General features: G+C 46.5%; 1 protein-coding gene across 12 annotated transcripts in view; it reads left to right on the top strand.

The window, feature by feature from the left end:
* Window positions 1-1,035: 1,035 nt before the first annotated feature.
* Window positions 1,036-26,467, top strand: part of CAMK2G (calcium/calmodulin dependent protein kinase II gamma) — a 78,135-nt gene continuing 52,703 nt past the window's right edge. For 6 of the 12 annotated variants that reach the window (XM_047072983.1, XM_047072980.1, XM_047072989.1 and 3 more), the window contains exons 1-2: window positions 23,301-23,432; window positions 24,767-24,861. In XM_047072983.1, coding sequence (XP_046928939.1) covers window positions 23,368-23,432; window positions 24,767-24,861 — 160 coding nt within the window. In that variant the 5' untranslated portion in view covers window positions 23,301-23,367. Of the gene's footprint in view, window positions 1,185-23,300; window positions 23,433-24,766; window positions 24,862-26,467 lie in introns of those variants that run through there. The other 6 variants (XM_047072986.1, XM_047072982.1, XM_047072979.1 and 3 more) reach the window with 4 other exon arrangements.

Raw genomic sequence — 26,467 nt, 5'->3', positions numbered from 1 at the left:
CTCCATATTTAAGAGTCTCTTATGTTTTGTCCCCCTCCCTGTTTTTATATGATTTTTGCTTCCCTTCCCTTATGTTCATCAGTAGTGAAGTCATATGATATTTGTCTTTCTCTGACTGACTAGTTTCCTTTAGCATAATACCCTCTAGTTCTATCCACATAGTCGTAAATGGCAAGATTTTATTCTTTTTGATTGCTGAGTAATACTCCTTTGTATATATACACACCACATCTTCTTTATCGATTCATCCATCGATAGACATTTGGGCTCTTTCCATACTTTGGCTATTGTTGATAGCGCTGCTATAAACATTGGGGTGCAAGTGTCCCTTTGAAACAGCACACCTATATCCCTTGAATAAATACCTAGTAGTGCAATTGCTGGGTCATAGGGTAGTTCTACTTTTAATTTTTTGAGGAACCTCCATACTGTTTTCAGAGTGGCTGTACCAGTTTGCATTCCCACCCGCAGTGCAAAAGAGATCTCTTTCTCCGCATCCTCGCCAACATCTGTTGTTGCCTTACTTGTTAATGTTAGCCATTCTGATAGGTGTGAGGTGGTATCTCATTGTGGTTTTGATTTGTATTTCTCTGATGATGAGTGACGTTAAGCATTTTTTTCATGTGTCGATTGGCCATCTGAATGTCTTCTTTGGAGAAGTGTCTATTCATGTCTTTTGCCCATTTCTTCACTGGATTATTTGTTTTTTGGGTATTGAGTTTGATAATTTCTTTATAGATTTTGGATATTAACCCCTTATTTGATATGTCATTTGCAAATATCTTCTCCCATTCGGTCGGTTGCCTTTTAATTTTGTTGATTGTTTCCTTCGCTGTGCAGAAGGTTTTTATTTTTATTTTTTAATGTTTTTTTAATGTTCATTTATTTTTGAGAGAGAGACAAAGAGAGACAGAGCGTGAGAGGCAGAGTGGCAGAGAGAGAAGGAGTCACAGAATCCGAAGCAGGCTCCAGGCTCTGAGCTGTCAGTACAGAGCCCAACGCGGGGCTCAAATCCACAGACTGTGAGATCATGACCTGAGCTGAAGTCAGACGCTCAACCGACTGAGCCACCTAGGCGCCCCTGAAGCTTTTTATTTTGATGAGAAAGAAGGTATTTTCACCATTATGAAGGAGAAAACTGAAGCTCATGGAGTTTAAGCAGCTTACCCAAGGTCCCGCTATAGGTAGGTAAATGGTAGACTTGGGATTTATACTCACACCTGGTTGATTCCAGAATGTGGAGAACTATCTCTGAGGCAGTAATGCATTCTGTCAAGAAGGTGAGGGTTTTGGGGTGCTTGTCCTTTTTTCTGGGAATCTTCCCACTTCTAACCACGGATGCTATCCTGGGGTAGCCCCAGCTGTCCAAGTCTTGTCTGTATTGGTTCCTGACTACCTAGCTTCAGCCAGACTTTAATAAAAATGTTCTTCCTCTTATTTAATATAACCAGCCACAACTGGATCTAGTCAAAGAAGTGATCACTGGGTCTTCTGGCTATGTTTATTATATCTAAGTGGACCTCTGGAACCATCTATGGCCAGTCTTCCCTTTTTGCAACCATTATTCAACCATATTAAGTAATGGGGATACCCAAGAGTTCTTCCGTAGGGAAATAACAATAGCTTCTATTTACTGAGTGTGCATTTTATTTAGCAAGCATTGGGTAACAGCTTCATGTGCACTATCCCATTTAATCCTTAATGAGGGAGATATCATCCCTACTTTATGGATAAGGAAACCAAGGCTCTGAGAAGTTAAAGTTACAAAGCTAAGCCAATACCTGGCAAGTCAAACCTCAGTTTCTCACTCCAAAACTTGTGCTGATTACCACTATGATAGTGTTGTTGCTTTACCCTTCCCAAGGGAAACAATGCACCCTGTTGAATAGGTGCCCAGGAAATGGTAATAATAAACATTCACTGGGATGTCTAGGTAGCTCAGTCGGCTGAGTGTCTGACTTTTGATTTGGGCTCAGGTCATGATTCCAGAGTCATGGGCTCAAGCCCCATGGGATTCTCTTTCTCTTTCTGTCTGTTTTCCCCACTTGTGCTCTCTCTCTCTTTCTCTAAAATAAAAAACTAAAAAAAAATATTCCCTGTTATGTTATCTAACCTTGTCTGATGATAAAAATCACCTGACTTAAAGGTTTAAACAATACAGAATGTCAGGTTACTTCTGGGGAAATTCTAATTCATTGGGTCCAGGATGGGGCCTAGGAATCTGAATCCTAATATGCATCTTAGAAGATTCTTACCATTAAACAATTCGGGGAAAATGTCAGTTAATGCATAATTGGGACTGTTGGTTTACTTTTTTATGTGGGAATACCCAGTTAAGTCACAAACTTTCTATTTCCTATGTCTCCTACTCCAACCCTTTCCTTTGAAATAAGGACCAGTATAGAAGTGGGAAAGATCCAGGGCTGGAAGGCCAACTTTTGCATAGAATTTCTCAGACAGGGATGAATCAAGAAGGGAATGTACACCTGAGAGTCTTGTGCAAACCCGGCTACCCTGAGGCGACTTTCCTGAAGAATCTGTTCTCAAAAAAGCTAATTGCTTCGGCACTTTTGTACTTGTTCTTTTTTTAGATCCTAGTGATAATTCCATTTTAAAAATGTCAGATGTTTGGCTAATGGAGGGACTTTTCTGTACAGAAATTGAAAGAATTTGGGGAATGAGAGTAACCCTGAAAGTCACGGCAGTGGATGAGAATTTGGTTCCCTAAGGTTCAGGAAAATTGGGAGAAACTGGGTAGAGGTGAGAAGATAGCAGAATTGAGAATATCTGTACTTACTTTCCATCTGTGATAGTTCCTCACAGTTCTTGTGCTGGCACTCTTCTGAGCTTTTTAATTTTTCCCTCTAGGATCTTCTAAGTAAAACTGGGTTTCCAGAGCATTGTCCCTCTGCAGGGAGGGTAGGAACCACCCTCAGCAACAGTGGGCCCAGCAGCTTGTGGGATAACCACAAAGTTTGCATTTTTAGTCAACAAGGAAATAACAGTGACATTCTCCCTGAACAGACTCTCTGCTCCATGGCATAGTGTCCTAGGATTTATTCAGTCTATGTCATGGCAGTCAGCTTATTCTATTTGGAAAGCAAACTCCAGCCCAAGTTCAAAAATAAAAGAATTAAGTTCAACTCAAGCTGTTAATTTCATACAATCAACCAAAAATTACTTTCAAATACCTAATGTGTACCTAGTGCTGGGCTAGACCCTAAGAGCACACAGAACATACGTGATCTGTGTCCTGAAAAAGTTTAAATCTGGTAAGGAAGACAAAATGCTATATATGAAACAATTAAAATGCTATTAAACAAGATGGTTACTATAAAAAAAGGAAAAGAAAAAAGAAAAGAACAAGCATTGGCAAGATGTGGAAAAATGGGAACCCTTTTCCACTGCTAGTTAGATTGTAAAATGGTGCAGCCACCATGGAAAACAGTATGGCAGTTCCTCAAAAAATTAAACACAGAACAACCATATGATCCAGCAATACCAATTCGGGGTATACATACAAAAGAATTGAAAGCAGGGTCTCAAAGGGATATTTGTACATTCATGTCATAGCAGTACTATTCACAATAGCCAAGAGGTAGAAGCAACCTAAATGTCCACTGACATGAATGGATAAGCAAAACGTGGTATATACATATAATGGAAATTAGTCAGTCTTAAAAAGGAAGGAAATCTTATCACATGCTACAACATGGATGAATCTTGGGAACATTATGCCAAATGAAATAAGCCAGTCCAAAAACAAACGAACAAAAAAGGCAAATACTGCGTGATTCTACATATATCTTTAGATACAGAGGTATCCAAAGTAGTCAAATTCATAGAAATGGAGAATGGGAATTACCAGGGGTTAGGAGGAAGGGGGAATGGGGGAGTTATTGTTTAGTAGGTATAGAGCTTCAGTTTTGCAAGATGAAGTTGTGGAGATCTATTGCACAACAAAGGGAATATACTTAATAGTACTGAAATGTACATTTAAAAATTGTTAAATGGTAAATTTTATATGTGTTTTTACTATAATTAAAAAAAAATGGTCGGGACGCATAGATGGCTCAGTTGATTAAGCATCCGACTCTTGGTTTCAGCTCAGGTCATGGTCTTGTAGTTTGTAAGTTCAAGCCCCACATTGGGCTCCATGCTGACAGTGGGGAGCCTCCTTGGTTTCTCTTTCCCTCCCTCTCTCTCTCCTCTTCCTCTGCTCATGCTCTCTTCCTCTCTCTCTCTCTCTCTCTCTCTCAAAATGAATAAACAAGCTTAAAAAATTTAAAGTCAAAATGCTTAAAAAAAAAGTTAACATCAAATAGTCTGACCACTGACCAAAACTACAGTAAAAGTAGAGAACAGGCACACTGAAGTTAGAGATTTCCTAGGCCTGAACAAATCTTAAGGGATGGGTCATGATGGATTGGTAAGAGCACAGAAAAAAAAGAAGTTCCAAACAAGAGTCCTGGAAAAAGACAGAAGCTGGAATAAACATTGTATATCTTATAGAGAGTAAATTTTATATGTCCTTAACTGTGGTGTGTGTATGCATGTGTGTGGTTGTGTGTATACATGTGTACACGTGTATACAAGAGTGAGAAATCTGGTGCAGTTAAGAAGAGTTTACACTGACCAGGGGCGCCTGGGTGGCGCAGTCGGTTAAGCGTCCGACTTCAGCCAGGTCACGATCTCGCGGTCCGGGAGTTCGAGCCCCGCGTCAGGCTCTGGGCTGATGGCTCGGAGCCTGGAGCCTGTTTCCGATTCTGTGTCTCCCTCTCTCTCTGCCCCTCCCCCGTTCATGCTCTGTCTCTCTCTGTCCCAAAAATAAATAAAAACGTTGAAAAAAAAATTAAAAAAAAAAAAAGAAGAGTTTACACTGACGAGTAGTGAGAACAAAGTAGAGCTAAGTAGGATGAGTTCTGATTGTAAAAGTTCTTAAAAACCACATGATACCATAGACTCCAGAAAGGCACTATAAGTTCTTAAACAAGGATGTGTATAAGGTTTTTAGTAAAGCTGAAAGTTCCTACTAATCTCAATTGAAACAAGAGAAGCAAAAGAGAGTGACCTAGATTGTGTATGGGCCTGGGCTGGAGGGAATGAGGGAAGGATACCCCCCAGAGCTGGGTGCAGTAGCTGAAGGGAGAAATGAAATGAGAGGACACCAGAGGGGAAGTGACAATTCAAGGGAATAGAGGAGAGCCCCTACAGCTGCCTCCATTCTTATTCTTCAGGAGCTTTTGTTTTTCCAAACTTGCGAGGTCATATGTTTTGCTTAGAAGGAGCCTTAGAAAGGGGGCGCCTGGGTAGCTCAGTCGGGTAAGCGTCCAACTCCTGATTTTGGCAAAGGTCACGATCTCACAGTTTGTGAGTTCGAGTCCCATATAGGGCTCTGCACTGACAGCACGGGGCCTGTTCAAGATTCTCCCTCTCTCGCCAAAGCATAAGAGACTCTTAAAAACTGAGAACAAACTGAGGGTTGATGGGGGGTGGGAGGGAGGGGAAGGTGGGTGATGGGTATTGAGGAGGGCACCTTTTGGGATGAGCACTGGGTATTGTATGGAAACCAATTTGACGATAAATTTCATATATTGAAAAAATAAAGATTCTCCCTCTCTCTCTGCCCCACCTCTGCTCTCACTATCTCTCTCTCTCTCTCTCAAAAATAAACTTAAAAAAAAAAAGAGGCTTAGAAATTTCCTTTCAAGGGTTATACCATGAAATCCATATTTGAAGGTCAGTACAATAGTCTCATGGGTTGAAGTGGGAATAATGAAGGTAGAGAGCCCCACTACCCAATCCCAGTGGCACCTGTCAAGTACAAAGGCCATATCTTGGAGCATAAGCCAAGAGCTTTTTCTTGAAGAAGAGGGTGACTGCCCATGGTGAGGGCTGTGGTTTCAGAGTCAGAGAATGGAGTTCCATTCCCAGCTTCATTGCTGAGTCCATCTGTGCACCAGGGTGAATCACTTCCCTCCATAGTTCTCTCCTCTTTTGTGAAATGCAGGACGTTTTTTTTTCCACCTGCTTTCACGGAAGACAGAAAAGACAAAAAGAAAAAGAAATTTACACCAGGCACCTAATTTAAGCAAACAGGTAAGGACTGGGCTGAAGCAAAGCCCAGAACGTATGACAACATGGGGGCTGGTTTTGACACACTTTGCTCTTGACATCAGAAGTCCATGGAAAGGACGTAAGTACTAAACAGTACAAACAAATGTTGCCCCAGAGGGTCTAGATTCTGGGAACATGAACTGGGAATCCCAACCAAAATTCCAGGTCTCCAAGTTCCCCTGAAGGAGTCATGAGGCTCATGCAGGAGGTGAATCACCACACCCAGGATCTGTCTTGGAGACCTAAACCACCAAATATGAGCCTCAGCAAAGGAAAGGACTTGATGCAAATAGATCGGGCGCTGTAACTAGAATATAAGCTGTTCCCTTGGGTTCCGATGAGACCAAGAAACAATTTTGCCTAAGGATCTGGATGCTGTTCTAGTTCTGAGGTCAGTGGCAGGTCAAAGCCATAAAATTGGTCCCCGTGGAGTCCTATGGTCTCTGGTCTGGAAGACGATATGAATAAAAGAGCTCAGAAGATTGTGGGCCTGATGATATTGAATCTGTATTCTTCCCAAAGCCTGTATTATTTCTCAGTCCAACTCTCCGTAAGCAAAAGGCAGAGAGATGGGCAGCAGCTTGCCAGAGCTTGGAAGAAAGACCAGAAAGTACAGGGAGAAAGAAGGGTGGTGACTGCTCATCAGCGATGATGGTTTCTCTGCCACGGGGAAATGCCAACCCTCACAGTCAGGAGAGGTGCATGGGGAGTCCAGAGGGAGGAGCAGACCCTGGGAATCAGGAATGCTTGGAACACTGTATTCAAAAGAGATTTCACACACCCCTTCATATCCATTTGTTTGGCTGTTATCAAAAAAGTGGAAAATAATAAGTGTTGGCAAAGATGTGGAGAGATTAAAACCCTTGTGCATTGCTGGTTGGAATATAAAATGGTGCGGCCACTATGAAAAGTAGTTTGGCAGGTCCTCAAAAAGTTAAACATAGAATTACCATATGATTGAGCAATTCCATTCCTAGGTATATACCCAAAAGAATTGAAATCAGGGACTCAAAAAGAGACTTGGACACCATGTTCACAGCAGCATTATTCACAATAGGTGAAGTCAAAAGGTGAAGCAACCCAACTGTCCACCAACAGATAAATGGGAAAACAAAATGTGGCATATACATACAACGGAATATTATTCGGCCTTAAAAAGGAATCGGATTCTGATACACACTACAACATGAAGGAACTCTGAAAATTTTATGTTTAGTGAAATAAGCCAGACACAGATTGTATGATTCCACCTCTGTGAGGTATTTAAAATAGGCAAATTCATACAGACAGGAAGTTAAGAATAGAGGTTACCAGGGTTGAGGAGAGAGGGGATGGAGAGTTATTGGTTAATGGGTACAGAGTTTCTGTTTGTAATGTTGAAAAAGTTCTGAAAATGAATAGTGATGATGGTCATACAACAAAGTAAATGTACTTGATGCCACTGAACTGTACACTTAAAATGGTTAAAAAAGTAAATATTATGCATATTTTACCATAATAAGAATAAATGAAATTAAAATGGTACATTTTATGTTATGTATGTTCTACTAAAAAAGAGGGGGGATCCCATAACACAGGGATCTACCAGGCACTGAGAGTAAGATTCAGAGAAATGTGATATGGGAAGGTGGCAGCAATGATATTCAGAGTCATGAGCTGAGATGGGGATGGGGACTTGGAGGGAGACAAAGAGCCCTGCCCATGAAGGAGAAGGATAAAGTGTGAGAGTCAGAGATGAAAGACAGAGAAGTTGACCAAAATGGAGCCCTATTAGGGAGTAGGGCTGAGTATGGAGAAAGAAATGGGGTTTGGCAGGTTTAATTTTCAAAATGAGTCTTAAGTCTGGGTCTTTTCTTTGGCAGGCACGTGGATTTCCATGTTTAACCACTGCAGGGCTTGTGGTAGATGCTTCTGGGACCTTCATCCACTCTGCAGTGGTCTGCTGGCTGTTGCCCTCTGAGGCTTCCTGTCTCCTTTTAGAGCTGACAGACACCACAGTGAGTCAGTCCTACCAAGACTTGACTCATTTTTGACCCAATTTTAGTAATCAAACACAATACTCTAGAATTTGGCACCATGGCTCAAAAGGTATGGTGGGTATATGGTTGCAAGATCCAGGCTCCAAGCTGCTTCCTGTTGCTATTCCATTTCTTTGTAAAGATTGAAGTGAGCTACATTTAAAATCAGAGAGACTCGAGTCTGAATTCTGTCTTGCCCCTTACTAGCTATGTGTCCTTGGGCAAATTACTTAAACCTCTGAAAGCCATGGTTTCTTCACTTGTCAAATGGAACTATGGAGCTGTGTAGCCTTGGTGGGGGGATTAGATGAGTTCATGTATGAAGAGCTTCTCAGCACTTTGCTTGTCACAAAGAAATTGCTCAGTGAGTTAAGGTTATTATTATTATCGCTACTATTAGTACCCTGAGGTCTTTGATTATCTAGGATTGCTTTGCCCCAAGGGCAATGGAACCTTATTCTGGAACTTCAGTAATCCAGACGCCCGTAACCCTGGATTTAGAGCAGGAAGACCTGAATCTGATCTGGGATCCTAAATTTATTAACTGTGTGACCTTGGGCATTTTCCATACTCTTGGTTTCCTCATTTATAAGATGGGGATGATTACATAGAGTTGTAAATTTCAAATTAAATACTATCTGTAAAGGCTTTATAAATAACAACAACAACCAAAAAGCATGGATGTATATAATGTACTCAGAATCAGAAGCAAGCCTATTTTAGGGCCAAGGTTAGGGTCAAGATGGGAATCAAGGGTGGGATTGGCATGAGGGCTATAAAAAACAATTATGATAAGGGCACCTGGGTGGCGGCTGACTCTTGATTTTAGCTCAGGTCATGATTTCACGGTTTGTGAGGCAGAGCCCCAAGTAGGCTCTGCATCAGCAGCACGGAGTCTGCTTGAGATTCTCTCTCTCCCTTTCTCTCTGCCCCTTCTCCCCCATCCTCAAAATAGATAAAGAAACTTAAAATAAAAACAAACTGATCAAGATGAGTGTTGGCCTTAGGGGTCAAAATAAACTTTGGGGCTAAAATAGGGAGGGAGTCATGAGCAGGATCACAGTAGGGAGTTGGGTGGAGTTTTTAGTTTGGGCTAGGAATTCAGGCCGGATGGTGCACTCTGTCTGAGCCCTGAGGGATACAGCAGTTCTGTGCAGTGACTCAGAGGCAGCTGCACTACCTGGGATAAGGCACTAATCCAGAAAATTTGGTTTGGGGGAAAGTAGAATGCAGGACTTAACAAATCCCGAGAGACTTATAGAAGAGTAGGCCTTTAGGCAGATAGTCAACTGCAGTAGTTCAGTGACCTCATCTCCTTCATCCTTCTCCCCCTAATGAGCTGTCATATTAAGTACCATCCCATCTCTAGGCGTGTCCTGCACAGCGCTGGTCCTCACGGCTCTCATCATCCCTCCACATCTTCCATCATCCACCACCTACCTACCCATCATCATCCATTCAACAAAGATTTATTGGATACTCACTATGTGTCCAGCACTTTGCCAGATCCTGAGGATGCAATAACGATGGAGGCAAGAATGTTGTCTGTCCTCATGGAGCTTCAGTCTAGACGGAGAGGCAGATAATGCAGTTGAAATTTCAATCTTCTATATTTGTGTGTGTTAGTGAGTGGAGGCAGGTTCTAAAATCAGTTCAAAGGCAGGGATTGCAAAATTATTCTTTTTTTGAGTTTATTTATTTATTTTGAGAGAGAGAGCAAGAGAGTGAGCAAGCACGAGCAGGGGAGGGGCAGAAAAAGAGAGGGAGAGAGAGAATCCCAAGCAGGCTCTTCACTGTTAGCTCAAAGCCGGACAGGGGGCTCAAAGTCACAAACCATGAGTTCATGACCTGACTCGAAATCAAGAGTTGGACACTTAACTGACTGAGCCACCTAGACGCCCCAAAGATTGCAAAATTACCCCTGAAAATATGTTAAGTCACCAGGACTTTGGCATTTAGAAGCACAAAAACCAAGAAATAACAGCTATTTCTCTTAGCATTTCAGGTATCACCTGAGACAGTAGACGTCCAGATCTGGCTTTGAAGGAAGAGCATGCTTTAAATAAAGGAATTTCTTTGTTTCTTTCTCTTTCAGTTGAGTGTGTATAGTCGGGTTTGCATAAGATAACTGCATTAATGAGGGAACTCCAGTGTAAATACAAATTATACCAATATATATGTAATTATTATAAATATGTTAAGGAGGAATACAGTGCACTGTGACAATGTATAGTAGAGGGACATAACCCTCGTAAGGGACTGAATGATATGGAAGGTTCCACTGAGGAGGTGACACTTAGTTTTAGTCCTAGAGGATGAATATGAGTTAGCCTGTCATAAAGGAAAAAAAAGAACTTTTCAGGCAGGGATATTGACATGAGGCAGAAAGGAGCTTCATGCGTCTTAGAAACTGAAAGCCAATTAGGTTGATGTTAGATAAGAAAGGGCCTCCCCAAGCCAGTCCACAAAGTGAAGACCTACTCTACACGCTCGGAAGCAGAGAGGGAAGATGGTCTGAAATTCAGAGAATTAAATAATTCAGAGTACAGGGCTAGAGAAACAGAAGAAATCAGTCAACATCTTTTGGAATCACTGGGCTAGCTGCCCTGTGAGATGCAAAGAAGACTAAGAAGTTATTGGAAACAGAGTCAGTGGGACTCACAGCTATAACTAGACATACACCAGGGGTCACAAACGCCAACACCCCAGAGGCTAAGTAGGTAACATAAAGAGTAAAGCAGGCTGAGTGTAGGACAACGTGGGGAAGGGAGTGTAACGACTATGGCAGACAGGAGAGCTCTTATCTTGTTTAAAGGGGCACCTGCCATCGAGCTCCTGCCAATTGTTGCCAAGTGAGAACTGAGGAGCAGTTTTGCTAAATCTTCCATATTGTGGCAGATGCTGTCAGTTCCAGCGTCTTCTGGATTTGGGAGCCCACTCTTCTCTGCTGTACAACAGGCTGGATGTTCCTTATGCATTAACACCACCATTGTCCCTTCTCCCCCACACTGTAGCAGTTCCCAGCCAATAACTGCTGGTTTTGGTGGATAAATATGCTAATGCCTTTGCCTCTCAGGTGAGACAACTGTGAGACGCGTGTTCTACACTGGTTCCCCAAATGCCCCAGCATAAGTAAGCTCCAGATGCCCATATGGTAACTTCCTTGGTAACCTTGCCCTTCTACCATCCCTTCCCTGTCTGACTCCCTCACTCCCTAACTAGAGTTTCCTAGGATCACCTTCCAAATAAACTACTTGCAACTGAAGACTTGTTCTGAGAGAAACCTACGTAGGACACAAAATGTTAAGAAATGTCTGAAATCTGGATTTTTTTAATGTTAAAACTTCCCAATTGAAATTATGCAAGTCAACAAAAAAACAGGTTTAAGGGCTGGATTTGGCCAACAGACCATCAGTTTAGGATTCCTGACATTAACTAAGACTTCATCTTTCTTATAGCAATCACCCAGGAAAGGAATACACATGTCAAGAAAAAGTGCTTAAGGAAGAGTCTGATGAGAAAATTCTAAGAGTGAGACTAGTGCTGTGGGAAAATGACTGCTTAAAATATGGGGAATTAGGGAGGCCTCAGCAATAATGAATGCTACTGCGAGGTTGGCAGCTCCTGCCCATGGTTCCCTGCTGCAAGCCCCCTCGCAGCTAGCAGTTATGGATCCCACCTGAGTTACACGAACGTCCTATGCGAAGTCTCAGAGCAGAGGCAGGCCCAGCAGCTGCCTGTACCAAACTGGTTCCGCAGCAAGAGTGGCAAGCCAGGACCTGCAGCTGCAGGGTCCTCAGAGTGAGACTCTCTTGGTTCCCAGTCAGCAACCCTTCCGAAAACTGCAAGACAGCTGCTGTTCTGCATGATCTGAGCCCAGTTCACCTGGCCTCTTGGTGCAAAGAGGGGCCCCCAGAGTATGTGTTTGAGGAGTCAGTGGGGGGTGGGGAGAGCTGTGAGTCCCCCTCCCCACACTGGCACCTCTAGCCAAGCCAACTTTCTAGTAGTCGTCCAATTCAGCCACCTAAAGTGCTGACAGGAGGCACTGTCATCCTCTGCTGCATAGAGGAAGACACACCAGGCCCTGGAGGGTAGAGGGCTGCACCTGGCTGGGATGCCCAGACAGGCCCACGGGTGACAGGCAACACCTTATGCCCCAAGCCATCTCCAGCAGTGTTTGCAGAGCCTGTGCTATTTTAGGTTCCTTTGTCATCACTGCAGGCAAACTGGACTGGAGGAGTCTGATTAGAAGAGAAAGAACCGGTTTAACAGAGCTGGGCTGGTGGAGGTTGCTTCCCTGAGTTGGCACCATAGCGCCAGGCAGAAAAGCTTCTTCTGAGGCCCAGGACTGGGTTAGGATTCCAGCACTGGCTTCAGAGCTACTTGTCTGACGAAATAGGCAAAGAGGAGGACCTTGAGTTTCAAGGGCTAGCAGCTATCATTCCCATCTTGGGAATAACCATGACAATTAACAATATCTGCTTAAAAATGTACTTTAGAGTATATACATTACCTTCATAGATGTGATCTTATTTGATCCTTACTGCAGTCCTATGGACAAGCAGGTCTTACCCATCCTACCTTAAATAGAAGGAATCTGAGACTCACAAAAGTCAAAGTAAGTGACCTGCCCAAGATCACAGTCTTAAGAAAGTGACAATGGTGGGGCCTGAATCAATCACAGAAAGGGGTTTGGGAACCTAGATTTGCACATCTAGAGGTCTTCGTAGGAAGAGAGGAACTCAGGGAAAGTGGGAGAGCCTTGGCCTTCTGCTGGTGGCCCCAGGAAATGTGGCACTTCATGGATCAGTGGCTGAGAAACAGACCCATCCACAGAACCTGTTGGTGGTCTACACTATAGGGCAATCACAGCAGGCCTCAGGGCAGCTTCCTCTCCTCTCCTAGCTGGTGGGTGCGAAGGGTTTTTCTGTTCCCCTTATGCCGCCCCCTGAGTCAGCTCTCTGGCATTGCCCTGGCATGTCCTGGGCCCCACGCCCAGGCAGTAAGGAGGTGCTGGCACACTGCCTGGGGAATGCTGCTGTCTTAACTCAAGCCAAGTCCTAGTTACGACCCCTTCCCAGAGGCAGCCCAACAATGGCCACATAGGGAGATTTGACTTGTAGGCATGGGCGAGTCTTCCTCACCCCTTGGACTTCCTGGCATAGGTGGCATTGGGCATACACCTTTACCTAAGGGCCACAGTCTCAAAGGGGATTCAGGGACCAAATACATTTTGTAGACTGGCTGAGCCAGGCTGCTACCCCACAGCCCTGCTTGGGTTTCTGGTCACATCCAAATAGCTAGGGAGGGAGTTGCTTTTGGACAGAAAAGGGGAAAAGAGAGCCAAGACTCCAGCCTGAAGCTGCCTCAGCTGTTTCTGGGGCTCTGACTCAGAAGCTGCTTCTCAGGAATGTTGAGCACATGGGCCTCTGAGCCCCTTGTCCAGGCACAAGGGAATGAACAAGGAACAGCTGGGGTGTGGGGAATGTTTTACCCTCCCCTCTGTTCTCTGAGGATATCTCTCCCAGAGAAACCCCACTGGAATAGATTGAAGGCTCATCCTGGAAGGTCTTGGTCACCTTGTCCAGGAAGGAAGTCTCCTCAGACCACATCAGCCCCAGGGATAGCCCCCAGGGATGAGTGTCTGTGGCTACCAATTTGCACTTGTCAAAATGCTGCATTGCATGGGTGTCTGTCTTTACCTCTCTAGTTATATTCTTTCTCTAACTGTTGTAATTTCCTTGACTTAATGTTTCTGGATAAAAAGGGGTACCCTAAACAGAACATTCATTTGATAAATACATTGATTGACAAATCATCTGAGAAAAAGGAGCAAAGAAAAGAAAGAGGCAAAGAGAAATCAGTGAGAAAACCAGCAGTCTGGGTCACACCCCAAAATCTGGGGAATCTTTCCTTCCTAAGCAAAGCTCCCAGGCCACTTGGAGAAAGGAGAGAAAAAAAGCTGTGGAGAGGTGGCTTGGCACTTCCTTTCCCCCAGCACCCACCCCAACCCCAGACACCCTCAGATCTCCCAGGAGCCACTGGGAACCGTTCCACCTTGAGAGAGGAGGGGACTCCACAGTGATTCTCCAAATGTGGACAAAGGTTCTTATCTCTGTCTCTCATCTTTATTTCATTTCTCTAAAGCAGGTAGATATCCCATGGGATAACCTACTTTGAAATGAGACCCAAGGAGAGCTAACTAACCCTGGAACAGAAATCATGTTAGCAGTTTATCACACAATACAATATTTTTAGGCTTGTCTGCATACCTCCTTAGATCATAAGAGCTGGGATCATAAGAGTCTGTTTTGTTGACCAAGCTAGTCCCAGGGTCTAGCATGCTACGTGGTACACAGCAGGCGCTCAGTAGTGTGCTCCATGCATGTTTCTTTATTTGGCTAATTGAGGGGCATCTGGAAACTGCCAGCATACTCCTGCTATCTAGCTGCCATCAGCAGCTTTTATTCTGGAGCTAACTCATTCCAGGTCCTGGAATCTGATGGTCTATTGGAAGAAACTGAAGCCAGGTACACTGATAGGCTGTCTCTGGGGCTTTGGGCTCTAGGACAGACTTGGTATTGGAAATGACTCCTGGGGTGGGGTCTGCTGAGTAATCCACAGCCCTGATGTCTCTCTAAACCCAGGCCTACTGCGGCCCCTAGTGGACAAGCAGAATCACTACCCTTTTGGGGTGGAGGTCCAGCTCCCTCACCTCTTTGAAACCAGGAGTTTCAGGTTCTCCATCCTTGGACTCAGGGTCAAGAGTATACACCATGGCACCATCAGCAAGATAATGAACCATATCACAGCAATAGACAAGAGACATCAAACACGCCAATCCATTAAAAAGCACCCATTATGTACAGTACATAGTACTCTGATAAAAGCATGAGGAGGGGGAAGAAGGAGATACAGGAATAAGCAAGGACTCTGCCCTTAAGAAACCTATGCTCTAAGAAGGCAAAACTAAAATTTAAAGTAAGCAAACAGTGAGCCTGTAATCAGGTGCCAAACATTTCAAGAGCTGAATTCAGAGATATAGCTTAACCTCTCTGTGCCTCAGTTTTCCCATCTGTAAAACAGGGATATAAAATTTACCTTGCAGAGTTACATGAAGTTTATAATAAGATGATGAGGAGAAAATATGGTGTTATTGTTCTTGCTCTTATTCAAGTAATCTACGTTCATCATAAAAAACTTAGCACATTTAAGGAAGAGTAAAATGTTCACACTGATATCATGATCAGAGTACTATTAATCCAATGATAATCCAATGATCTTAATGTGTTAAGCATGTCTACAGAAGCAGGGGCATTCTGTGAGTGATATGAAATCACAAGATTGGCTAGAATTGGCTAAGAAGTTATACATAAGCATTCATACATAATTCTGAAGGAAACAGCATTTCAGCCAAGATGTGACCTACTGAAAGCGATATTATTCCCTGCAGATTTCTGCACATATGTTCATCTTATCAGAGGGACATTACTTCATTACCCTACATTAAACAGCACCTCCATCCCCTTCCCCTACTTTGATTTCCTTTGTAGTATTTATCGCCACCTGACATATTAAATATTTACTTGTTTATAGGTTGTCCCTCTCACAAGAAGGTAGGCTTCCTGAGGGCAAGGATAGCCCCTATTGTGTTCACTGCTCTACCCCCCAGCACTGGGAAAAGAAAGGAAGAGAAAAGAAAGAAAGAGAAAGAAAGAAAAGTGAAATATAAAATGAAGTTGACAAAGGTAGGAGAGCTACTGAAATAACTCTGGAGGGTGAGGTAAGCCAAGTCTAGGGTGGTGGGAGGGAAATGCAGAAGAAGGAATAGACACAAAGACATTTAAAGGGTGAAATATACTGGTGCTGTTTCCTGATGACACACAGGATGAAAATAATAATAACTACCATTTATTTAGCATCAGGAATTGAGCCATTAACCTACAAATATTATCATTAAATTGTTATAAGGACCTTATAGTGAAAATTATGACATCTTTATTTTACCAGGAAGGAGCATGAAGCTCAGGGACTTTGAGAAACTTGCCCAAGGTCACACAACTAGTAAGTGGCAGAATCCACACCCACATCTGCCTCTAAGTGAGATAAGGGATGAGTCAAAGTTGACTCCAAGATTCTGAACATAGGTCATTGGCAGGATAGTCATGTCACTGTCACAGCCAAAGGAACTGGAGAGAAAAACTGGTCAAGGCAAGAGAAGTAATTATAATAATTAATATTTACTGAGCCCTTAATATGAAAGGCACTGTTTTACTTTTCTCATGTACAAATAATGTACTCCTCATAAAACCCTGTGAGGTGAGTTCTATCATCATCCCTATTTTGCAGATGAGAAAGCTGAGGCAGAGAGAAGTCACAAAATGCACAGACTCCCATAGTTAGTAAGAGGAGGAGCCAGGATTTATTTGGCTTTATTGTTCTTAACCACTATGTTATACTCTCTCTCAATCTGATTAATTTGGCTATGGATCATGTTAAATTTGAGGGGACAGCAAGACATTCAAGTGGAATCATCTGGTAAGTAATCATCTCTAGCCCAGATCTGGGATCTAAGACCCTCTGGAGTTGGTCTGGTCAGACAGTTGGACATTGGTCCTTCCTGAGGCCTAGCCTGCCTGGCCCAGAGCCAGATACTATTTACATCTTGCTGGTCCCCAGATTTATGTTCTTTTCCTCCACTCCACCCTCCCCTCCAGCTCACCTGACCACCCAGTTTCCCAAACACCTGCCAAGCACTCAGTATCTCAGGGTCTGATTCACACTCTCTTTTTTACTAGCAATGACCCCTCACCTACAACTCCATCTGCCAACATCCTTCCTTTCCTTTTAGCTCATCCAGTTTTTCCAATTGTTCCAACTGATCTGATTGCTCCCCCATTAAAATCCCATAGTACTTTGCTTTTTACCCCCCATGCATTTATTATTGAGTAACTACGATGCCCCAGGCACTTTAGAGGATACAGGATAAACATAAACAGACACAGACCCTACCCTCATGAAGTCTGTAGTCACACAAACACATGTAAGATTACACTTGGGACAAGCGCTTTGAAGAAGTGGTGGATGGAACTTTGCGGCTGCCATTCAGGGATCTGATGTAGTCAAAAGGCCAGGGAAAGGTACTTGGGGAAAGTGGCACCTGAACAGAGAACTGGAGGTTAGGCAAGGGAAGGGAAATGTGATGCAGGTAGCCATTTGTACTATGGTACTTATCTTTTGTTGTATCATTGTTTTATTATCGTGCTTATCTTCTTGCCTCCAGTGAGTAAAGCTCCTTTGAGGCAGGGCCTATTTCTGGCCCATCTTTTTGTCCCCTATAAGAGTTAGCACTGACGCCTACCTAGGGCTGTAAGACTATTGTCTAAATGGACTGAGGGGATATTGGCTGTCCCAGAGCCCCTCAGCAGAACTGAGGACATTGGCTGTGTGCAGAACCCCTCAGCACAACATCCCCCAAACCTCAGGGGCACTAAGAGGTCACCCTGAGCCCCCCTTCACCGCCCTCTATTGTGGTAAATAAGGAACAGCATCATCTCCAGCTTCAGGCCCATTTTTATGTCCACTCTTGATGAAGGTATCTTCTGGCATTGAGCTGGGGTTTCAGGTCTCATGCCTTTGTGAGCATGAAGGCAGCCTGCCCCTGAGAACTACCTGTGACCCACAGCTTGGAAGGAGCACCAGGGTAGTTGTACCAGGACAGTGGGGTTTACTGGGGTCTCCAGATCCTGTTAACCTACTGCTTCCCACTTGCCCTTTTGTTCCTGCCACACAGTCCTTCTTTCCACTCCTCCAATATACCGTGACCAATTTTGTTTCAGCCTTTTGCTGCAGTTCCTTCCACCAGGTATGCTTTTGCCCCACGTCTTCAAATGACTGCCTCTTTATCCTTTAGGTCTCCCTTAAAAGTCCCTTTCCAAGAGTATCCATGTTTGAGTACCTCAGTTAAAGAAATTCTCCATTCCTCCCTCACTCTACCCCATTGCTTTATTTTATTTTCTCTGTGGAACTTACTCCAGTCTAAAGGGACCACTTTCTAGGCTAATTGCTTGCCAACAGTACAGACTGCATTACAGTCCATACAGGACTACATTACAGTCCAATGTAAGTTCCATGAGGGCAAGAATTTTGTCAGATTGTTCTCTTAGGTTCCCAAGTAACTGGAACAGAATAGTGAGCAACAAGATTAAAGAAATGAATGAATGAATGAATGAATGAGTGTCTCCTCTGAGTAAGTATCTGGATTCAGGACTAGGATTAGATTGGGATAAATCCACCTTGGGTTTAAGATTCCAATCTGGATCCCATTGCTAGTATGATCATATCTATATTGAACCCTGCATGCCATTTACTTCTCTTCCACCTCAATACCCACTTTTTTTTCACTTCTCTTCAGTCACATCATCCCCTACAACGTATTAGTTGTTTGCTCCTAGGCAAGCTACTTTCCTTTTCTTTCTCCCTCTCTTCCTCCCTTCCTTCTTCCCTCCCTCTCTCCTTCCTTCCTTGTTTTCTTTCTAAGTAATGTCTACACCCAACATGGGGCTTGAACTCAAGACCCCAAGATCAAGAGTCAGATGCTCTACCAACTGAGCCAGCCAGGTGCCCCTACTTTGCTTTTCTAAACTCCAGTTTCCTCTTCTGTAAAATGGGGCTAATGGCCCGGCCCCTACACTCACAGTGTGGTGGTGAGGGTTACATGGAATAGCATAGGTTAGAGTACCTAGTGCCTATGACTTTCTGGTAGCAAGCTCTCCCTAAAGGTTAACTACAATTATGGTTTTATTATTGTCACCACACCTCTCTTTCTCATTCATAGGCCTCTGGCTCTCCATCCCCTCCCTCTAGCATCCTGTGTGCCTCAGGTCTGCCCACCAGGGGGCCCCACATGCCACTCTTCCAGCCCTGACCATCCATCCCCAATGGTGCAGGCAGCTGGCCCCTTACCTCAGTATCTCCCTTCCGTCTCTGATAACAGCTTTGTCACCTCTCCTCTGGTGCTCCCTCTTCATCCTAAATGTCTCAGTTTCCTGCCCCCAATACTCCATTCATTCTACAAATAGTTACTGAGCACCTACTATATGCCAGGCTTTGTGCTCTGTGTTAAGGATACGAGGAGAAAGATCAGGTACCCTCTATCTTCAAGGAATGCATAGTCTCTAGGAGGACGGTGGAGGGGTGAGAGAGAGCCCTGAACTGGACTGGGGGTGGGAAGGCAGAAGGAAATCAGATTGTCCTTTGGAATCAGCCCTCTAGCTGGGAAATGGAAGGGAGTTCCTTCCTGCCAGTCCCTCAGCCCCTCACTCCAAATACTACAGCTCCTCACATTATATATATCACATCCCCTCCAAAATCTCATCCCCTGTGGCCAATCCTTCAGAGCTCAGCCCCTCACCTTACATTCCTCAGGTCCTCTGTTAAGAAATACTGTAGTCATTGGTTAAATCTGTGGTTCCGAACCCTTTTTTCAGTTCTTAGACACAGCAGGGATGGGAAAACACTCCTACTAAGGACGATTGCTATCAGGAGTAGTTACTGAGGTTGGTTGCAACTACTCTGTGCATTGTTGTGATTTGATGTGTCTTCCAGAGGAGAGAGGGGCATCCCTCACCAGGCCCCCTAGTTTAGGAACTGTTTATTTAAATGTTTTCATTTGTCTTTCTCCCTCTTTCTTATCCCCATTTTCATATGTTGTCACTAGGTTCAAATACCTCACCACTAATAATTTTCTCAGAGTCCTTGGAGAGAGACCATGACCTCATCACCCCTAATTCTCCAAAACTAGCCATAGAATCTTAGAGTTGGAGGGGACTTCGGAAGCCACTGGTCCAGTGAGTTTCAAACTTCTTTCAGGGACGTCTTTAAGCCAGGGACTCTTCTTCAACAAAACCTTACATTCAACCTCAATATATATGTTGAGTAGCTGCTGTGGCATGACCATGTAACCTGTACATTTCTGTGGAATATGGATTGAAAACTCCTCATGGGCACAAGGCTAAATTCTCTCCAAATTTATTTTACAACATCCCCCAACAAGTAGGTAACTATTGTTTGTTTCCAAAAGTGTCATCCCCCTTGCATTTAAATACCTCACTTTCAACTGCCCCATTTTCCTCAGGTCTGAAGAACAAGTACCTTTCTACTCTAAAATTGCATTCCAAAATTAGGAAGGGAGGCTTCTCTCATTCAGGGAGCAAGTCCCATGGTGCAATTTTTGGAGCCTTGAAAGAGAAAGAGCAGAGGAATGACAGAGGGTCCCACCCAGTGGAACCCCTCTGGTGATTATCAGGGCATCAATTTCCTGTGTAATTCCCTGTTCCCCGTGCTGTAGGCACAGCCTGAGTGCTGGTGCTGCCCAGGGGACTTGCTGCAACCAGAACAGCCCAGCTCGAGGACCCCATGAGGTTGCCATAGATACTGATGCGCAGGGAGCTGGTGAACTCGTTATTATTTATATGCATCTTCCTCCTAATTTCTGTGGGGTAGCTGGAGGTTGCGTAGGTACTACAGCAATGGGAATCAGGAGGGTGTGTATGAGGGTGTGTATTTGTGTGTGCACACAAAGGTGTCTATAGGCTCCGAATTGCCACTCTGGCCACGTCAGAGTCTGACTTGTTGACAGAAGTAGTGAGAGAAGGAGGAGTGAGAGAAACATAGAAAGGAAAAAGGAGAGAATGATTTGAGTTTTGTTTTGATTGTGAAGTCTAATTTTCCACTTTATTTGGATGTTTCTCAAAATGAGAGGCAGTGCCAAGCACATAGTAGGCAGTTGATAAACATTTGTTGAAAGATAGCTAGTTCCCCTTACACAGTACTGTGAGTCATCCCCAAGGCTTCCCCCCACTATTTTTTTCATCACTCTTCCTTTTACCCAGAGGCTCATTGCAAAGTGCTTTATATGGTTACCCTCAAATATCCAGGGTAGAACCCTCATGCCCAGTGGAGAAGATAGCCCCCCCTCTCACAGTAGGTACCTGGCAGTTGTAGTGCTGTTTTAACATTTTTTCCCGGGATACCCTAGGGGACTTTCCAGTAGCCCTAGTCTGTGCTTGTTCAGATCTCCCTCCATCTTCTCACTCCACCTTATATTAATGAATATTAAGTTTCAACATGAGGAGGTCGGGAACCAAGTTGTCCTGAGGGCTCGGGAAGGGCATATTGATGATTAATATGCAGCCCCTATTTCTGGAGTGCAGACTAGCTGTCACTTCTGCATTTAAGGTAGATGACAGAAACTCGGGACTGTTTTTGTCATCCCCATATATAATCTCATTGCATTGCCCTGCCCAAGTCCCACGCTGGGACTTGGAACCTGGCTTTCACCCCAGTGCTTTGAGATAGGAAGTGGCCTTACTCCCCAGAGCCTTACTTCCTGTTGCCCTGGGGAGGGGTGGAGCATGGTGTACTGTCACCTCAGCCCTTTCCTCTGGCCCTCTCTGACCCCTTCCTAGACAATCTGTTAATGCTTTTCCTCTCCTATTCCTTAAATCGCCCCCACTGGGCAGTCTGGCTCTCCTCAGCTCCCAGGGCTGTTGCTTAAGGAGAGGAGGGGAGCCCTCCCTGGGAGATTTGCTCCACCCACCCCTCAGGGAGGCAGCCAGGGAGGCTGGAAAGCCTCTCAGCCTCTCAGCTGCCTTCTCTGTGAGCCAGCCTGCTGACAATGGAGGCCTGACTCCCAGTGGGCATCCTGCTGTAATCAAGACTGAGCTGCAGCAGTTGGCCCAACTCCATCCTGCCCAGTTGGGGCTGGCCCGGGACTTGGGGTACACTTGCCCAGGGAGGGCAGGTCGGGAACCTGCCCAGCGTGTTTCTCCTCCACTGAGACAGTTATGTGCCTCAGTCCTACCATTCCTCTGACAGTGGGGACAGAGGAAGGAATGGTAGCTCCCTCCCCCTACCACAGCCCTAAGTAGTCCCTTCATTCCACAAATATTTCCTGAGGGTCTGGGGCTAAGTACACAATGATGAACAGAGGAGGCAGGGGCCCTGCCCTATTGGAGCCTACAATTTAGTGGGAAGACAAATATTAAATAATAATAGCTACCTCTGTTCTAATTAGGTGCCAGGAGCTCTTCAAAGTACTTTATGTGATTTAGCCCATTTAATACTCACAACCCTGCGAGGTAGATACTATTATTCTTCTCAGTTTTCAGATAAGGTACTGAAGCACAGAAAGATTAAGTGACTTGACCAACATCACACAGCTGGTCAATGAATTGCCCATACATCCAAGCAGGCAGTCTGACATCAGAATTCACTCTTTAGACAACCACATTCTAGCTCTACTGCCTCTCATAGCAGTAAATATATCATTACAAATTGTGATGGGTGCAATAAAATAAAAATACAGGGTGTGCTGAAAGAAAATGGGGATATTTTCTCCTTCCTTCCACTTGCTCTTCCAGCCCACAACTGCACAAAACGTTTCTAATCATTCCCACTTCATCCCTGCCGTTACTAGCCTGAGAGAGAACATTGTCTTATCTCCAAGGTTGGAGTGCAGGAAGGCAAAGTTCCACCTGCATCCTTGGCTCTGGCCTGGTCTCCCTGAACAAACCGTGCCTGAAGGGTTTTATCTAATAATGGCCCTGATGCTTACACAAGTCTAGACTATCAGCTTCCAGAGGGAAGGCTGCTGAAAGCACTGGCTCTGCACAGGCTGGGGGCGCCGCCCGCGTGTGCAGTCTGACGCCGACTTTTTGACCTTGGCCTCTTCTCCACGTCGTATGAGCCGGTCTGGGGGCTAAAGACTGCTAGAAAACTCGGTGGTCCAGACCGGTACATATTCCCAAAACACACACATAGCACGCACATTCCGAGCCCTTGCAGGGTCTGCCCTGGGACAAACCCACAGGTCGCGAGGCTTTCGGCTCCCTCGGGGTGGCCCGGGGCTGGGACCCCCGCTCCTCTCTGCTCCCCTCTGCTCCCCTGAGCGCGCGGCCAGACCCGGGCGGCTCCCGGGGCGGGGCGGAGCCGGCGACAGAAGGCCCCTCCCCGGAGGCGGTCCGGGGGCCGGGCGGGGGGCCGGCGGGACTGGGGGCGGGGCAGGCGGGCGGGCGCGGGGGTGTCCCTCCCTCCCTCGCTCTCCCCGGTAAAGTCTCGCGGTGCTGCCGGGCTCAGCCCCGTCTCCTCCTCTTGCTCCCTCAGCCGGGCGGCGGTGACTGTGCACCGACGTCGGCGCGGGCTGCACCGCCGCGTCCGCCCGCCCGCCAGCATGGCCACCACAGCCACCTGCACCCGCTTCACCGACGACTACCAGCTCTTCGAGGAGCTCGGCAAGTACGGCCCTCACTCCGCCCGCCGCGGCCCCCCACCCTGTCCCCGCCGCCCGGGCGCTATGCGGCTCCTCGCCCCGCCCCCCGGCCCTGCACCGGCCGCTGCAGCGCCCCCTCGGCCCGCCCCACCCCCAGCCTTTCCCGCCTGCCGCCTCCGGGGCCCCCTCGTCCCCAGCTCTCTGCCCCGCAGCCCCCTCCGCGCCCTGCAGCAGCTGCCCAGGCTGCTGCACACCGCGCTGTCGCGGGGACTGCAGCCCCCGGACCGCTCCTCCGAGCCCTCCAGCCCCGCCCCTCCCTCATCCATCAGGCGCCCCCCATTCTGACCCCTCCTGCTCGCCGCGCCCCCTCCTCACCCTACTCAGGAGCTCACTCAGCACCCTGTCTCAGGTCCCACGCGCCTGGCACTCAGGACCCTCCCTGGCCCTGCGGCTCCAACCCCGCTGCGGTGCCTGAGTGTGGGGGGGATGTTTGGTGCCCGGCCCCGCCCCCCGCTAGTGATGCTTCCAGGATCCCAGCCCCGCTTCTGGGCAGTGCTGCAGCACCCCCTTATCCCCTCCCCCTATCCCTGCAGTGGTCCCGGGAGCCGCGCGCCGCAGCCGCAGCATCCCCCTCCCCTCTGCACTGAGCTGGCCGCTGCAGCAGCCCCGGCCCCCCCCACCCCCACCCGCGGCGCCGAGCCCGGCCACTGCAGCCCCCGCCCTGCCCGCCCCCCTAGACGTTTCCAGAGCTAGAGAGTGCGAGCTCCCATTTGGGGGGAAAGTAGTGGAAAATATCATAGGGTTGGGGAGCTATTGATGTCTGAGATCCTCTCTTTCCGTGCTGTCAGTTGAGCTGGGGTGCAGTGGGATGAAGCCAGTTGTGGGGGCTCACTTTCCTCATCTTCCCCTATGATTGAGGGAGATTTCCCTCTCCGGATTATACCTTCTGTCTAATCTTCCCTTCCCCTACCCTCAACTATTCCCGCTGAGGGAAGGGCAGGGTCTCTGTCCCTTCTCCTGGTTCTCCTGGTTGGGACTGCAGAGCTGTCTGTGAGATGCAGCAGGTGTGTGTTTTAAGCATTGCCCACCAGCTCCTGATGTACAGCCTGAGGTTGGGGTGTTGCTTTGTCCAGTGACTAGATGTGGGAGTGGGATGTGGTGGTCCTCCATCACATCTGTTCAGTGTCATGCAGTGGCCTCATCCTTCTGCCCCACGTTGGATGGCGATGGTCACTATGCTGGTGTGTGTGATTTTGACTAAAGGGATGGTAATGCGATCATCGCTGTTCTCAGACCCGAAGCGTGTCTGTGTCACTCTGCTCTGCTCCGTGTCCCAGTTCTTTCCCCCTTCTCCCTCCAGGGGTGCTTTCTCTGTGGTCCGCAGGTGTGTGAAGAAAACCTCCACGCAAGAGTATGCAGCAAAAATCATCAATACCAAGAAGTTATCTGCCCGGGGTGAGTGTTCCCCCATCTTGGCCTCTCATTAGACTGCCTCGGAGGGCTATAGCTTCTGAAGGAATTAGGAGTTGTGCATTTTAGCCCCTGCAGAAGAATTGAGATTTCAGGGTTGGTTGACTTGGAAGCCAGGCAAGGAGTTGCATGGGGAACCAGAAGTGCTCAGGTAGAAAAGAATGAGAAAGATGTAAGACATGGAGATAGCTATGAGAAGGAATGGTCCCTGAAGGCTCAAGGGAGTTTGGTTTTTAAGGGAAGAGGAGATGTGGGGAGTGGTGGTAGCATGGAATGGGGAGCTCTAAATTTGGAGTCTCTGTGTTGGGGGTAGTGGTAGCCACCCCAGGCCTGTCCTATTCCCTGTGCCCCAGTGGTGACTTAGGATGGAAATGCAGTAAGTGAACAGCTCTGACAAATCCAGCCTCCCCCTGCCCACCAGGCGGCAGAACAGACTCCCAAGGGAAGGGAATCTGTAAACATCAGGGGAGGCTGCTACTGGCGAGGGCTTCTCGGGAACAAATCCTGCCAGATGAACTTGATTGCTTTTTTGATCAAATTACAAAGTTGGTGGTGCAGCAGCAGATGCAGCCTGTCCTGGGGAGAGGGTGATGCCTCATGGTCTGGAAATCTCAATTGCCTGGCCCGGGTGGGAGCAGCATTGCGTCCAGATCTGAGGATTGTGAAGGCCCAGGCCTTGGGGCCTGCTTTGTGAGATCCTCCCAAGTACCTGAGGCCAGGAGGGTGAGGCCCTGTCTTTCACACCTCGAACCTACACTCCCTGAACCTTGTATTGGGTGCTTGCCAAACTCACCTCATCTGATAGGTATAGACCCAGCAATGTGTGAAGTGCTATGTGAACAGGTCTAGTGAGTACAGAGGTAATGTGGATGGATCGTCATCGAGGGCGACAAAGGTTATTAGACTCAGAGAAAGGAATTAGTATGGGGCAATGGGATGCCACAAATATATTAGGAGCCAGGACAAACACCCTGGGGAAGGTGAGGACTGTGGTTAATAGTGACCCAGGCGTCTCTGGGGTAAGAGATACAGTAAATGTCCCTCAGCATCAGAGAAGCTGTTAAATTCCACAGAGATGACAGTGGGCTTCTGTTATGTGTACAGTTGTTCTGGGACCTGTTTACCAAGGCTGTGTCTGCCTCCTGGCTGGGAGGGCTTCTCTTTATCCCCCAAAACAGAGCTTGTCTTACTGTCTCCTTCCCAGCTTCCACTTCTTGCCATTCCTCTAATTGGCTATGAAGTTGACTTATTTGTTTGTTTTCTTTCTCTCTGGGTACCTTGAGTCGGAGGCGATGGTTGCCATAGAGATATGTGGGCAGTCAGATGCCCTCCTCCCCTGGGGTAGGGGATGACACAGTGGGCTGGGCTCTTTGGCAGACATCCTCTGGCCAAGGGTGCAGGGTGCAGGCAGAGACGACAGTTCTAGAGTGGATACCTCCCTGTGCCCACGCAGCATAGCCCTGGTGCATCAGAAATGGGGCTGGTGTCTGGTGTCTCCAGTTAGTGATGCAATGCTTAGCGTTCCTCATCTCACCAGTGTCCTCCCACCCAGGGGTAAGGGAGGGAGGGACTCTAGGAACCAAACTCTAGG

Source organism: Lynx rufus, unplaced genomic scaffold (assembly GCF_022079265.1).
Source record: "Lynx rufus isolate CCGP_SWC_20201006 ecotype Redwood Valley unplaced genomic scaffold, mLynRuf1.p SCAF_11, whole genome shotgun sequence".
Classification (NCBI taxonomy): Eukaryota; Metazoa; Chordata; class Mammalia; order Carnivora; family Felidae; genus Lynx; species Lynx rufus.
This window is presented reverse-complemented; position numbering and strand designations above follow the sequence as displayed.